The sequence below is a fragment of the Corvus hawaiiensis genome, chromosome 6, assembly GCF_020740725.1.
Source record: "Corvus hawaiiensis isolate bCorHaw1 chromosome 6, bCorHaw1.pri.cur, whole genome shotgun sequence".
NCBI classification, from domain to species: Eukaryota; Metazoa; Chordata; class Aves; order Passeriformes; family Corvidae; genus Corvus; species Corvus hawaiiensis.
Genome location: NC_063218.1, coordinates 14,465,052 through 14,481,435, shown reverse-complemented (window position 1 = coordinate 14,481,435; position 16,384 = coordinate 14,465,052). Strand labels below are relative to the sequence as shown.

The 16,384-nt window shown below is 43.5% G+C and overlaps 1 protein-coding gene across 2 annotated transcripts in view; it reads left to right on the top strand.

Annotated features, from left to right (window-relative positions):
• Nucleotides 1-2,251: 2,251 nt before the first annotated feature.
• Nucleotides 2,252-16,384, top strand: part of C6H14orf132 (chromosome 6 C14orf132 homolog) — a 41,234-nt gene continuing 27,101 nt past the window's right edge. Inside the window, exon 1 of one of the 2 annotated variants that reach the window (XM_048306971.1) lies at nucleotides 2,252-2,382. In XM_048306971.1, coding sequence (XP_048162928.1) covers nucleotides 2,353-2,382 — 30 coding nt within the window. In that variant the 5' untranslated portion in view covers nucleotides 2,252-2,352. The remainder of the gene's footprint in view (nucleotides 2,383-16,384) is intronic. The other variant, XM_048306970.1, reaches the window with a different exon arrangement.

The window sequence follows — 16,384 nt, the reverse complement described above, 5'->3', positions numbered from 1 at the left end:
TCTACAAAGACTGGTTTTGATTGGTGATTGACACAGTCTTCCAAGGTAATTTAGCCAAATTCCTAGCTGAGATCAAGAATAGGAAGTAATATTTAGTGGCACCTAAAGGAATGTATGGATGTTCATTAGCATTAGTTTCCTAAACTTGTTGAACATCACAGTAAAATATTTGGAAACCTGACTGGAAAATCTTGGTACCAGTAGCAATCCTCCTTGAGCACTTTCAGGAAATGGCCAAAATACCATACGACTGGTAAATGACAAACACAAAGAGCAGTTTTCAGAAGGCAAGTGGTTGTTCCAAAGAAAGTAATTTCTTCTTAATGTCCCTGATTGACACAGCCTTAGAAAATGGCCAGTGGAATAAATCTACGGACATGCCTGGTAGGGAATGGAACATTCCTTGTTAGACATTTAAAGAAGAGATTGGGTAAAGATAAACCCCCTCTTTGGAGAATTGCTGGTAGTATTTTAAGCAGATGCATGGACTAGACTGTTTCCTGAGATTCTTTCCAGCTCTGTTGTTTTACAATTCTCATGCTCCATAGAATTAAACAAGTCCAGAAGTCACTGTGGTTTTGGAAATGTAACTATATTTTCATTCTTGTGAACTATTTTGTTATTCTCTGTTGCTGCAGATGCAGTGACTGACCAGGCCACATTTACTATGTAGAGAAGTTTACCCAGCGCATTTAAAATTTATCTGGATGATGAAAGATTAACACTGTTTTGAGGTTAATTTATGGCTTCTGACACACACATCAATATCCTTTCAAAACTTTGGAGAGACTCTACAAAGAGACAATTCCATTACTTACACAGCTGAATTAAAAAATCTTAACATTACATTGTCTCTTTGGGATTTTACTTGTTTACTTAATGGGCCTCTTGACATAAAAGCATTTTTGGCAGACACATTAATAGTCACTGAAGCAAAGGACTGATTTAAAACAGTTGATTTTCTTTCCATCACCTCCTGCTGCAGCAGTGCAACAGTAGGCAAAATAGCATGGAGTTCACAGTACACATGATGAAGCACGGCTTATTTTTTCCTCCAGACTTTAAAATCTCAGTGCAAAGCTGATTTTTCCATGCACTTCTAATGTTGGCATACACTCATATTCTCATCAGCCTTTGTTCAAACCCCTGCAAAATGCTGAGGTAGTACAAACACGGTCAAAGACATCAGCCTTGAAGATGAAACTAACATGTACATGTCAAAAGGGTAAAAAATAAACACACAAAAAAGCTTTCCATGCATTATGATGTACATTTTTATTATCCTACTTTTTGTGTTGGTGCCAAAGGTTTTCAGAACCAACCAGTAAATGAATCCACTGAATTTTCATGCTAAAGTGGTAACAGTGTCTGTGAGGCACAGGAAAAAGCATAAGAAAAGAGACAAAATATGTTTATTGTGTAGTGTTGAACAGTAAATTCTGGGAACAAGGAGAAGTTGAGAAGTTCCAACAGCTCAGCCATGAAAAGGTGTAAGATTGAGCCGTCGGGAGTTCTTTTCAGCCGTAGTGAGAGAGGGAGCTAGTCGAGTATTTTAAAACCAGGCTGATGAATTAGCGAGCCGGGCAAGAAATCGACTGTGACCGCCAGGTGCGCATCTCAGAGGCGCGTGTGATGCAGAGGACCTGCACACACCGCGAGAGCCGAGCAGAGCCGCATCTGCCCGTCGCTGCATTAATCACTCATGGTTTCGCCCCCCAAGCACTCGCCCGTCATCGGTTCCGGCCGGCGGGACCCAGCCTGAGGGTTCCGCGGTGCCGCTGCCGCAGCCTCCCCGCGCACCAGGGCTCGCCCGCTGCCAGCGGGATGCCACGCACGGGGCCGGGGCTCCGGAGCCATTCCGCGTCGGCAAACAGCCTCCGGGGACCGAGGGACTCCGTGCCGGCTGGGGCTGGCCCCGCCGCGGAGGTCCCGAGCAGCTGCAGAGCCGCAAGCGCCGCCGGCCGGGAGGGTGAGCGGGGCCGGGGCGGGGCCGCCCCACAGGTGCTGCCGGGCGGGCGGAGCGCAGCCGCCCCGGCCTCCCCCCGCCGCGGAGGCGGACCGAGCCCAGCCCAGCGCGGGGGCCGGGTCGCCGCCGCCCCCGCCTCCTGCCGGAGCCGCCCGCTAGCCGCGCCGGGCCGGGCTGTGCCGTGCCGTGCCGTGCCGTGCCGGGAGCCGCCGGAGCTGGAACTGGTACCGGTGTCGGCTCCGCTGCCGCGGCCGCGCCCGCCGCTGCTGGGGGAGGCGGTGCCCGCGCCGCGCCCCCGCGCCCCGCCCGCCCCCGGCAGCAGCAGCAGCGGCAGCGGCAGCCTCAGCACCTCCGCCAGCTCCTCCAGCAGCTCCAGCGGCAGCACCATGGACCTCTCCTTCATGGCCGCGCAGGTGGTGCGCGACGGCGGGACGGGACGGGAGCCGGGGGCGGGGGCGGCGGGGCGCGCATCCCTTCCTCTGCTTTCCGCTCGGCTTCTCTCCGCTCCAAAGTTGCGTCGCCGGGGGGGGGGGGTAAACCTGAGCGGCCCCGCTCCTTGGGGAAGGGGCGAGGAGGAGGAAAGAAAGGGAGAAAATAAGGCGGCCGGAGCTGGCAGCGCTGCTGAGAAGTTGCCGGCGCAGCTCGGGGCGCCGCACCTGTTAGCTAGCGCCCGGCGGCGGGCCCAGCGCGGCTCCGCCGCTCCCCCGCCTGCCCCTGGGGCGCTGCCAGCGGCCTCGGGCTGCACAAGGCGAGGCATCATCGCTTCATCTTCCGAGGCTAGGCTGTAAATGAAAATCGGAGATGCGATTTTTCGGTTCTTTGCTTCCATTCCGTACTGCGATTGTATGTGCATCTGTGGTTTGGGTTTTTTTAAGTTTTTGTCTACGCATACAGAATCCAGCTTGGCGTGTATAGAAATACTCCTCTGTTTGCATGAACAAATTTTTTAAATTGCAGCTTAGTTCTGGATTCCAGCTCGAGGCATGATCGTGGGTGTTGGTGTTCAATGTACTCATGCGTAATATACTGAGAAGTATATAAGGGCTATAAGCCACCCAAAGCCAAAAATCATCATGGTGAATCCAGGTGAATTAGGTTTTTAAACAGACAGATAGTGCTGCACTTGAGAAAAAGCCACACTCAATGACCATCCATTACCTTTTCCAGGATATATTTTTCTAGTTATATGGGTACCAAAGTGTGATTGGCTTTTTTCAGGAATGACTTGGATCCAAGTTTGTGATTTTGCCAAAAAACATTAAAAACAATAAACTCACCATTTAGAGGTGTAGTAGGGGCCAGGAAAGCCTTTCTGCACTGTTGCTACACTGAGTGCTGACCTCAGCTGGAGGTGTTTGTTGGAAGCCAAATCTAATCCTTGCCCTGTTGTTCTGTTTCATTAATGCAATGGCTGTTTTGTCTTGTTCCCTTCCTAAAGTCCACTTGTGAGGGGGTGTCAGGCTCTGCCTTTCTCAGGGTAGCAGTTGGCTGTCCAAGCATCTCTTCCCTTTGGACATGTTTCTAAGAATTTTTTTTAAGGAAAACCACAATGGGGAGGAGGAAAGCATCATTTCTATTGATACGATATCTTCCTGGGAACTGGAGTATCTGACACATACAAAAGGAAATTTTGTATGTGTCAGATCATTTTCCTATGGTCCTTCTCAGCACAATTAGTGAGCTCCATGTGTCCATCTTTTGTTCCCTAAGCACTGAGCTCGAGTGGAATGCCCTCATAGCATGGAAACAGGTGCAGCACAGCAGCAGGTTTTACCCATAATCACAATGGAGCATGCCAAAGCTGGGACTAGTGCTGCCCATTCCCTTTCTGTACTCTCCCTTAATGCTTGCTGTCCCATATTCCACATAACTTCTGTGCTAATCCTGTGTGTTGGAAGAGCCACAAAGCACTGTTTCTTTGGCTTTCTCAGAACAGTTCCCAGTGCAAATGTATTTTACTAAGGTTATTAGTACAACAGTTTACACTGAAAGATTTGCTTTTCTCCCTGATCCTTTGGGGTTAATTTATTTTCCTTTGTCACAAGAAGTGACAACTGATAGGTTTTTTTCCGTGTGAGGTGAAGGTGAGGCAATACACCTCAGGAAGAAAGGATGGAATACCTTGGAGCTGTGTGCCACGAAGCCCTTTGGCTGGTGAGAAGGTGGGAACCAGTCAGGGCTGTCAGGTCTCTCCTAGTGGGGCACAGGGCTCACTGGGTCTGCACAGCACAGGGCATGTGGGGAATTCCTCCAGGGGATAGTTGTGTAATTAATCTTTCATGAGCTGCAGGAGAGCTGGCTCCTTTTCTACTGAAGGAAATTAATCCAGTCGTTAGGTCACCATGTATATGGATGCTACACTTATCTCTGTTACTGCCCATCACAGGCCTCTTGTACCCTTCTGAACTGTCAGCCCTCTCCAGTCCTGTCACCATAATGGCATTTAACCTCCAGTGTGTCACTCCTTTAATGTAGGTATTGCTTTTCTTCAGCTTTCTTTTCACTGCTATATCTTTTTGTCTTTTTTTTTAATCATTTCTGTAGCATCTCTGGTGGTGTGGTCCAGTGAGATCTTCAGTAACAGATGTGTGAGAACATGAGAATTATTGACTTGTGCTTCCTGCTCATAATCACTTTTAAAGATACTCTGCTGTCACTCTCATTAGCATCTTTATCACTCTCATTATCATCCACCTGCAGCAGGTATTGCATTTTAACTGATGAATACCAGATACATTAATATTTTGTAGAAAAATAGGTAATACCTGAACTGAGATGCTTAGTGGCATACAAACAATGGTTACCTCTCAAGTTAATTTATTTTTTACTGGATACTGTAGACTATTTATGTTCCTATAAACTGCTTTTGTGTGTTATCACACCTTTGCACTGCTCATTGTGGACCCAAGTTGGCTTTGCTAGATGTCTTGTGAGACACCATAAATGACCTGTACCTTAGAGCCCCTCTGATGTAAACACAGAAGCAGAAGGTGTGTGTAAGTTTGGTTACTACTTGCAGCCTCAGTGATTCTACAGTGTGTTATGGAGAGTTAAAATCTGGCTGCCTCCTAGGTGCAGCCTAAGCAACCACATCTGAACACCTCAGCTGTATTGTATTTATTAGCTATGCAATGAAGAACAGCTTTTGACTGTAACGATTAAATCTGTTGTTAAAATAAGCCTTTTTGCATCAGTGTGTTCATCAGTAGTTGATTGTGCAGGCTTAGGTGTCCTCTGTTCTGCTGGTGCTCTAATTGACTTTGGTTTAAGGTCTTGTGTGCTAATGAGCAGGACTCAGACCTAGTCAAAGCCTATTAGCTAGTGGTGGGTTTCCATTTTAAATCCATATTTTAATTAATGCTGTACACCTCAAGATGCTGTGCCAAAGATGTTGAGCCACTGCTAAGCTGCATGACTGGCTCATTTCTGTGTGTTGTTCAGTGATTTCAGAGTGCTCTTGTAGTCTAGGTAACCTCAGAAATAGCCACTTCTCATAGGTAGAGACTTTTGCTTCCAGCATAAAAGCCCGGTTTTGGGAGGTGCTGAGTGCTGCATCCAGGCTAAGAGCACTCAATGCTTTTAGGAGGGGTTAGGGGGTTGCTGTCAGATGCCCAGGGGTGAGCTGCCCCCCTCCCTGCTTCTGACAGACTAAAATTAATATTCATTTAACAGCCAGCTGATGAAAAAAATGTTAGTGGGAGCAGGGTTGAAACATGTATTCAACCTGAAAAAAATAGAAGCTTTTAGTGGCAAAAAAACCAGGAAGACAGAGAATAAAAAATGATGTCATGGTCTTCAGTATGATCAAAATTGATATGAGCTGGGCAGCACCTGCAGTCAAAATGTTACTGATACGTTTTTCAAGATTTATGTTTGCAATTTAATTTTCCTGAAGTGTTTCCTGTATTTTCTGTTTCATATTGAAAATGAGCACTGGATTTCCTTAATTTGCAGTGTTTTTATGGTCGGGTATGTCTCCCTACAGTAAAAATAAAATTTTAATTGTTAGATAAATGGTCTTTTCTTCTTATATGTTTAGAACAGGGAAAAGGTAGCAATAGCCTTGGGAATATGGCCGTTTCTGTGGATTTTTTTTTACTAAGTCATAATTAGTCGATGTTGATTCTCCATGTTCAATTTGTAAACAATTTCTGAGTATTTGAAGTACAGGAAGTTGAATTTTTTGTGTTTAATGATTCAAAGTTGTATTTTTATAACCTTTTGTTTCAATTGGAGTGATGGGGATTTGTTTTAAATATGAAAAATGATGCCATGCTTCAGGAGCTAGAGAAGCAAATGAACAAATTTGGGACGGAAAGCAAAACCATCATAAAATAAAGTTAATTTAAATTTCATTCCTTTTGTGTTCTCTATTACTCTTCTAGGACTTCAGGTCTGGTCAGTGATCATTCAAGCCACTTTAAACCTTTCATTGCATTGGCAGTAATCCAGGTCACCTTCCCCAGAAAAGGGAGGTGAGCCCTGGTGCATCTTGAAGAAACCATATAGCTCCCTATTGCCATGTCAGAATAACAAGTCCATGCTTCCACATGAAAGATACATTATTAAGAGCTATATAACTTCTGAAAAGCCCTGGAATACACAGGATAAACTGAGTTCATTTAGGGTCAATAATGTCATGCAAGTTAGTTACGAGAAAATATTATAATAGCAGATTCTGCAAACTTTGATTTAAAATAGCCTTTCATTTTGACTTATGGAATCATAGCATCATTGTCATTATGTCACTTAAAGGTTGGAAAACACTTTTAAGATCTAGTTCAGCCATTAATGTAGCACTGCCAAGTCCCCCACTAAACCATGTCCTTAACTGCCACATCTACACATTTTTTAGTTGCCTCCAGGGCTTGTGACTCAACCACTTCCCTGGGTAGCCTGTTCCAATGCTTGGCAACACTACGCATGAAGAAATGTTTCAATAATATCCAATCTAAACCTCCCCTGGCCCAACTTGAGGCTGTTTCAAATTTGCCCTGTCACTTGTTGCTTGGGAGAAGAGACCAACCCCCCCCACCTGGCTACAACCTTCTTCCAGGTGGATGTAGAGAGCAATGAGGTCCCCCCTGAACCTCCTTTTTCTCCAGGCTAAACAACCCCAGCTCCTTCAGCCACTCCTTATCAGACTTGTGCTCCAGACCCTTCACCAGCTTTATACTCATATTTTCCAGCTGACATGGACAGCCCATGTGCATGCTGCAAAGCTGGTGTGTGCATAGAGAGTGTGCTTGGCCACTTGAAGAGAGCTGCTGCATTTCCAGAAATGCCAGACATAGGTCCAGTATCCTTTAATTCCTTTCTAATGAGATTTCTATGTTAGAGAATACACAATTAGGATCTGCTGTACTCTGCTGTATCAGCACAGAGGAACCAGAGTGCAGGATAATACTGCATTTGTTTTCCCACTATTTCTTTATCTCTTCTCCATCTTGAGGGTCAAGAGGGATTCAAAGCCTTTATTAGCTGTGTGCTCTTTCTTACAGCAGGGTAATCTGAAGGTATTAAAAAAGAGAGAGTTTAGATTTGTGGTTTTGGTAGGTTATTCCCACCAGCTTAAAACAGAATCTAGGCTGCTTGCTCAACGTGAACTGCATGTGTCTTTGTGTCCATACATGTGCCACCAAGAAAGCTCCAAAGAAAGACCTTTCAGTCAAGCTTGCACTTGGAGAGTCCATCCTTGACAGTGCTAAATGGTGGCCATTTGGCAGCTTTGACATTACTGGTGTATGCTTAGGACTGATTTTTTTCTTTAAAAAGTGGGATCACCAAAAAGCAAGCTCTATGCCAAACCAATGGAGAGTTGGGATTTAAAGATGCATGAACAACTCCTTGTCAAAAGCTGTCCTGATTACAATCTAAGACCTAAGACAAAACCTCTTTGATCTATAGCATTAAACAGTAATAATGTTAGCTAGAAGCTTGTAGTCATTCTTTTACATAACCAGTTCAGTGCTCACTTATCTGCATAATAGGGCACTGACCATTACTTTACCAGCTCTGCTTTCTTCCAAAGGTTAAAGTCATTCTCTCTAGAATTCTTTGATTCCTCCAGAATGTCTTGACCTATAATAAATAGAATCAAAGCATCAGGAAGCTGAAAGAGCAGATCTGAGTGTAACTAAGGAGTTCTCAGATGCTTTGGTTCAATCTTAAGTCTCAATGTCCTGCTGTGGTATAGCACAGCCAGAGGGACCAGCTGTGTAATCCAGATGTTGCAGAAATCCTGTTCTGTGTGCAGAAATCAGTGCCCTCATACAGGATGTTGCCGACAGTTGAGGTGAGAATCATTTTCTTTCTGCTGGCTGCTCGGCACAATTGCATTAGATTTTTATTAGTGTGGGGAGCCAGAAAAATCCCTGCACTTTTCTTGTCACTGCAGTAACACTGGAGACTACATTGCCAAGTCTTCTATAGCAGAAATTTCTGTTCCAGCAAAGCTTTTGAAAATTCATTGGAGATTTGGGCATACTGTTTTTATAAAGTGTTGCTACTGCACTTTGGAAGGAGCTGTTGTTCCGGGATTGTGCTTGTAATTGCTGTCAGAAGATGTTAAAAGCAGTGATTCCAATCCAGAAAAACACTTAAACATTTACTGCACTTGGAACACACATATATTGTTCCGGTAACATCAGCAGGACCGTCCACTTGCTTAAAATGAGGGGTCTTAAAGTCTGGCACAGATGGGGAGAGAATGCTTTGCAATGCATAGGAAAATATCCCAGGAGAGCAAGAGGAAGCCTACTACTGGTCATATTATTAATTCAGGGAACCCTGAGATTAGGTGTTTTGGAGTGACTGTGCTTTCGTCAATTAATAGCACGACCAGTTTCTCATAGTAGCTGTTGAATGTTGGAAGAGAAGGATGTGGTAGGAAGTGGGTGGTGGGGAAGGGAAAGTAGGATGTGACTCATGTGGCACATGTGTTTGTGTACCCTTGCACAATGAGGGTTAGAAGAAACTGGAAATAATTTGTGTTTCATGTGCCCATTAACTGTGAGATGAATTCTGTGACATTCTGTGTTTTGGGTTTTTTTTTTAATAATTTACATGATTTTCAGCAGTTATATGCTAAAAACTTCAAAACCAGCAGATGTCACATATTTCCATCTTTGTTGAGTGTGGAAAGGAGGTTTTTAATATAATAGCAAATAGACATTCACATGTTTTACAGACATAAAGCATTTCACAACACAGTTGATTGCAGCAGTAGCTTGGGTCCTGTTGTACACAGAGAATAGCTAGAGATGGCAGGTAAGAGGAATGAAGACCGAAGCAGCACTACATTCATGCCAAACATCTTGCTTGTTGAGGTGCCTGGTTTTTCTTGAACAGTAAGAACCCAACCCTGTCCTGTACTGAGCAATAATCCTCTTGGCAGACTTGATGAGAATGGAGTTAATGGGTAGAAGCTGGATAGCCCAACTGGGTCCTCAGAATCCATAGGCTAGAAAATCTTAACTGGTTATATATTGGGGGTGGCAGTGGTGGTGCTGTTGGTGTTATCTTGGTTTTGGCTAATCTAGGATGAATTTCTCAATTCATTGATGAGCTGCAAACATGGGGGTTGAGATTCTGGTTTAAGTTTTGTTGAAAATTGAATGGCTTCACCACCTTCCTAACCTCATTCCCATAACAGACAAAAGCAAAACACTCCAAATGATTCAAAGCATTGTATAGGATTAAGTAAAGCAGTGTGATGCTTTGGTGACCATACACCATCAAATTAAATCATTGATCAAAGATTAGACCATTCAAATGGAGTGCAGTGATGTGGAAAGCCGAAAATTAGAGCAGCAACCCAAGTAAATTCAGCAGTGACCAGCTCTCTTAGTTTGCTACGTCTCTCTGCTGGAATTTAGTTTCCTTGAAAGTGTTTTCGGTCATGAATTGCATTTTCTACCTGAGCTAGTGAGGTTTGTTGGAGTCCTCTGTCTGTTGTTTCAGCAGAAATCTTGGTTTGATCAGTATAGTATCCTTAATTACTATTAACCACTTCCTCTGCTCATAGGGATGATGATTTTTAATGGTGTCTTTTGAAATACTGATGGCTCTCTGTGATTGTTATAAACACTTTTTGCCAGCAGATACATGCTCAGGTGTGAAAGGAAGTTCATACTTGAAAGTTGGTTGTAAACTGATGATAGTTGTGTTACTCATCAGTGGCTTGATCTACTTGCGCTGGTTAACACATCGGGATTGTTTCATTTCCATGGAATGGAAGAAGTCCTTGGCAAACAGGATCCTGACATGGCATATGCAAGTTACTGGGACTGGAACAAAAAAGGGTCAGAATGAAGTGTGTGAACTCCTTCACATCTATTTTGAAGGTGCTGCATGGTCAGGGTGTGCAGTCCTATTCACTCCGGTGCTGCAGTAAGGAATGCCTGTCCTTACACTGGGCTCTGAATAGGAGCAGAAAACATGGCCAGCTCTGACACAAAGACCAGGAGCACTGAGCACTTACTGAATGTGTGCTTTGAAGTGCTGGCAGGGTTACAGGGAGCAGAGGCAGTACAGGGTGGAAGATCTCTCCCTGCGAGTACGACCACGAGTGCACAGCAGCCAGAACTGGTGCTGTGAGCGGTACTCGCTGCCTGCCTGTTCCCCCGGTGGCTCACACACCCACTCAGTGCCCTCAGTCTGTCACAGTCACAGCACCAGCCTTTTGAAATGACACCTACTCTTACACTGAATCCTTAGTCTTCCGATTTTGAAAGCTGAATTGCACACTCCTGGTAGCTGCCAGAGCCCAAACCTGCCAAGCAGCAGCTAATTAGAAAGCATTACTATTAAAAGCTCAGCACCTCTATGAAGCAGGCTGCTGGATACAGGGGCATTTCCTTTTGTTTTGCAAAGTGATTATCTCTAGTGTGGAAATGTTTTTAAAAGTAATAGTATTAAAAGCTTTTAACCTCAGCTGGTTCTGTTGTAATTTTGTTTGCAAGCCTTTCAAATGTTACAAAAGAAGGAACACCCTAGAAATGAGCCCGCATAGCTAAAACAAAACCAAACTTCCACTGTGGCTTTCTTTTTTTTTTTCCTGCCAAAACAGCTGGAAGAGCACTTGCAAAATGTGGGATGGTGTACTGGGTTCTGTGACTGATAAAAGATACTAACACCAGAGTCACTGCATGGATGGGAAAAAGACAGCTGTGTCTCTTCAACTGATGTGTAGAGGTATTGAGGTGTATGTTCAGAGAGAAAAAGTAACAACAGGACTGAGGAACAAACAAAAAATATTAAAATTCAAAGTTTTAAAGGATTTCTGAGATGTCAGCTGAACCCAAGGACTTGGAGCAGCTGATCACCTTTAAATTTCTAAGACCCTAATTAAGTGCATGCCTAAAGTATGTAATTCTCTAAAATTCCCTTCTGCTTAGATGATAGTAGTAGATTAGAAATATATCATTAAATACCTTGATAATCTGCAGTAAGTGCCAAAGCATTCTGAGGTATCATAATAGCTCTTCTTTAAGAGTGAGCTCCACTTGAAATACATTGGGTTACTCCTTTTGTCTTTCTACCTTACCCTCCTTGATGCACCACACACGTTTTTATGGATTTTTCTCAGGAGTTTTCTCATGGCTTTTCTCTCATGTGCCCATGTAAAATGTTTTCCTTCCAACTCAGGTATGCTGTCCTCTTTGGGTATCTTCTTTCTTCATCTCTCGTATCCTCCATCCTTACCTTCTACAAATTATTTCAGAAGCTATAGTTGTACCAGCTTGAGTCCAAGTCCTACAGAAATTTGAGTTTAGTTCTGGAAGATGGGCACAAAAGAATAAACAATTCTCCTGTTCAGGGACAAGAGATGGAAATGCATCAGAGCAGCAAACTAAAATGCTACAGTCAGTGAAAGTGTAAGCAACATGGCAGAAACTTTTCAGTTGACTTACTAAAGATAGAAGCCTGTTAGTATGTCTTTACTGGGCTGCAAGTTAGTAAAAATTGAGTGGCACTTGATGTAGATTCTAAACATCAGGAATGGAAATGTCACCTCCTTTGCTCTGTTTTATATTTTGGTTGTTCTTCAGCTAGAGCAGAGCAGCTTACAACCTCAATCAAAAAGTTCTGAATTCTCCTCTAGATGCTGAGCCCAGTAGTCGCTTGTGAGAAAGATATTTCAAATTCATTCACAAACACTCTTCTCTCTTTGCCTGTCCTATGATACCTTTCCCCCCACAGACCTAGAGGTCACCTTCATTGAATATGTGGTTATTAACATAAAGGCATGCCAAATGGTTATTCTGTGATAGGATCCAGGCTGTGAAATGGTTCATTCTGAGCTGGTCTCTGAGCCGTCTGATGGAACATGCAGTGAAACTGTGCAGATGAGCAAGGCAGTGAAATGTGTTGTCAGGGTGGCAGATGTTTTATTCTACTGGTGCATTCTCTGGCATTTCTCAAGGACATGAAACAGAAGCAGAAGAAATTGAATTGCTGTGCTCACTCTCTCCCTTGTTCTCCAAGGTAATTTTGCAACTCATTTCTCCTGTAATCTTATCAAGTGTGAGAAGAGACATGCACTTCCTGACTTCTCTTACAACTGTCCTTTATACTTTCACAGGTAACCTTCTTTACCCAGCCAGCTGTAGTTTTCAGCATGGGTGGTTTTCATGGTACATATCTTGCTTATCACTTTAGTGTACATAATACCCTTTAAAGTGCTTTAAAGACAGGTATTTGGATGACTAAATAAACATTGCTGCTTCTAAAACATTTGTCTCCTGACCTCTGGTCTGCACGGTTCATGGCTGGCAGAAGGGAGGGCATAGAGAAGGCAGAAGACAACATGCTGATGTAAGCTGCTGTCTGGGCTGCCATGATAACAATCCCTTGCTGTGCCTTAAAGCCTTCGGGTGCCAGCATATGCCATGGGTCATGCTGACAAGTGAAGGGAAATGAGAAGAGGAAGCAAAGGTAGGTTTGGCCAAACTCTGCTGTCTTCCTTGAGGACACAACATGGTCTGATTTGAATTGGTGTAGAGAAAGCTGGCCAGCTCCTGGAGGATAGCTCATTACTTCTAAAACTGCTGGCTTTGGAAATGGCAGTCAGCTGTTACTAAAAATCTTAAAACTGAGTTCTAAAGGACAATAAATAGACTTAGGAGACTTAGGTCTTGTTTAGCCACCTGGTCTTTGCTGTTAGAAAACTAATCATATAGATTTACACTCTAAATTTAGCCTTGCCTAATCAAGAATATCAGTTCATTAATGCAAACAGATTCAATAATTTCTTAGTGTTAGATTTTTTAATTATTAAAAAAATATTCCATACCTTGTATTGCCCATAGGTTATGCTGGTAATTCAACTGGGCTCCACCACATCCATGATATCTTTTTTTTTAGAGAAATATGTAACATTTAAGGTATGGGTTCATCTCCATACTTACTCTAGAGATCTCAGGGACACTACAATATAAGCAGCCATTGGGCATATACTGTCAATTTGGGTGAGACATGACTGGGACCTTGCACCCCAACACTGTGATGATCTGTGGTGTCTCTGCTCTGTCCAGCAGGACTGTGGCACGACCAGGGACTTGAGGGACCATAGCTGAGAGCTGCTGCGTGGCCAGGCTGGCCCAGCATGGGCAAGCACACGTGGGGTGGCAAACAGAGACAGTATAGCTGTGTCTGTTGCTTGTTGTATTTCAGGGTTGTTGTTCAACTGCTGCATCCAGCAGTGACCTACAACTTACTAAGTTCAACCTCTAATGTGATTTTCCTTCTCATAAACCTCAAAATTTTCATGAAGAGTGTAAAGTTTTGCCTGAAATTAAAGGATACAGAGAGGAAGGTAGGACTGTCCCACGATGCCACAGAGGGGATAAGTGTCTTAGTGAGCACTGATTCCCAGTTTGGCGCTTTTTTAGTGTGGAAGTTTAAACTAGCCATTGGCTGCAGCAGCAAAGCAGCAAATCCTTCTTAGGCCACATGTGCAGTCAGGTGGTGCGGCAGGTAATGCCCAGAGCATCCCTCTTCTGGGTATTAATGAAGTTATAGCTTGAAGCTTACAGCCCTGTCTTTTGGTACTGGATTCATGACTGTGGAGCTCTAATTTTTATGTTGTTTTGTTTTGCTGCTTGGTTTTTTTAACTATGGTGTCATTTCCTTCAAAATGAATCTGGCAGGTGATCTTACAGAAGTTTGGAAAATTGGGACTTTCAGACTCTGCACCATTTCAGTAAGGCTCAGCCAACAAGCAGAACAGGGTGTGCTCTTCCCCAAAAATAAGCAGCGTCTTTCTGGGTGCTGATTTTGACAGAAACCCTGACATCGGTTTAGGAGCAATAGAGCTCATGTACAGCTCTTTGCCTCAGGATCATACTATGCTCCTGTCAGTCATAGTAGTCATCCTGTTTACTGCCTGTCTCACAGGAGGAGCAGAGTGATGACAACAGAGGAGATGCAGCAGCTGTCACACCTATTTACAGCTTCTCAGTCACTGATGTGAGAATAAATAAACATGATATTCCTGCAGTTGCATTGTTAGCAATTTATTTCTAAAATCAGTCACTTGAAAAATATTGAGGCGCAGGTAAAATAGCTCTGTCAGCACTTTCTGTGTGGTTTGCAACCTACTGCTTGACCTGAGAATTTTACTCTCTTTCTGTTAAATTAGCAGAAGAGTTAAGGTCAAGGCCGCATACTTACCTGGTGAAAGCACACATTTGTCTTCTGAGTGAGGTTGTACCAAGATGGGATGTGGCTCACCAAATGCAGGAACATGCTGATTCCTCTCCACTGCTGCCATTTAATTCCCTGATTTTATTACCCGCTCGGCAGTGATGAGTAATTCTCACATGTAAGCAAGTGATATTTACTGTAAAAAAGGCCAAGTAAATTCATTGTTGAGCAAACATTTAAAGAAATAACAATTAGAGATTGATTTCCTGTTTTTTTTGAAAATGTGGAGGGGAAAAGAAATTGAAAATATAAACATTTTCTCTTGGCTATCCAAGAAACGAATGCACAAGCTCATATTTTCCATCACTGCATCCCCAGAAATGTGGGCATGAAACTTGTTGTATTTAGTCAGTAAATCTTTATTAAAGTCAAACAGTGGCTGACAATAAATATGCAAAAAAATCAGTAAGTCAAGAAAGTTGATAGGATTAAAATCTATGACCTGTTTTGGGGGCTGAAGTGGAACAATCCCAGATAAACAGAAGGAGGGTGAGTCTGTAATATCTCGTGCAGATACAGCATTTGGGGACATGGATGTTGTGCTCTGTTTTTCCTTTTGTCTCTGCTTTCCTCCTCCTCAAAGCTGTGGAGGGGACCACACAGAACAAGCATCTCATGGCAGGAGCTGTATTTTTGGCTTGGAGTTGAGAGCCATCATCCCTTGAGCACAGCAGATTGGCTACATGGCCTGATCATTGGTAATTGCCCCTTAGCAGCTGTCTCTTGGCAGCTACAGAGGGGCTTTGTAATCAGGCTGGCCTGCAGTCAGTGTTCCTAACTGGGACTTACCTATCCATCTGTTTCTGAAGTGTGTGGGAAGCAGCATGGCTGTGTGCACTTAAAAGCTCAACATGGATGGCGCTTTCAGGGGCGTAAGTTCAGAGCTGTGATGAAACATCTTATCCTTCTTTGTTTCTTCTCATTTGGGGAGGCTTCATCTTTCTCACTGCCACCTTGCTTTAATGGGCTACTGCACCTAATTCCTGAGTCACAATAACACATGGCAGAGTTTATCTCTGCCACCATTTGACCCTCCTTTGCCATGGTTCTGTGTGATGGTGCTGTTTCTTTTCTGGCTGCCTCATCAGCTAGTATCAAATAAGTTGGGTGCTTATCTCTGAGAACCACTAAGGATGTATTTATTTATTCATTCAGTAACTTATATTCTGTGTAGGATCTCACACCTGGATGTGGTACCTCCTAATGTCAGTCTCACTGGTTCATCATTAGGAGAGCTCTGCATTTCCCTGGAGGCACCTGATTGTAGCTTCCAAACATAGCAGTCAGCATGTTTGGCCTTTTTTTTTTTCCTCCCACCTATTTTTTTTCTTCTGTTTTTCTAATTAATCATAAAGCAGACTTGCTTTTGTGATCCCTGGGATTACCGGAACCAGTGCTTCAGGCAGCACAATTCCCAGTCATCTTTCAAATGTGATACTGTTTCTGCAGTAGGAGTATTTATTTCATATACAGTCTGGGCTATGTTTATTTTTGTAAGTCAAATTCAACTGTGGGCCGTGCTACCCAAACCAGGCACTGGATTTATGTTGTCAGAACCTTCAGCAAAAACCTGAATCCTCCAGAACTGGATTTTTTTTCTTTTTAATCTATTTCACAGGAGCAACTAGATAGCCTCCAAATCTATTTTCTGGAAAATGTGACACATTCTCAAAGAGACAGGTTGATGGGAACAATTGCTGTTAAAAAGCA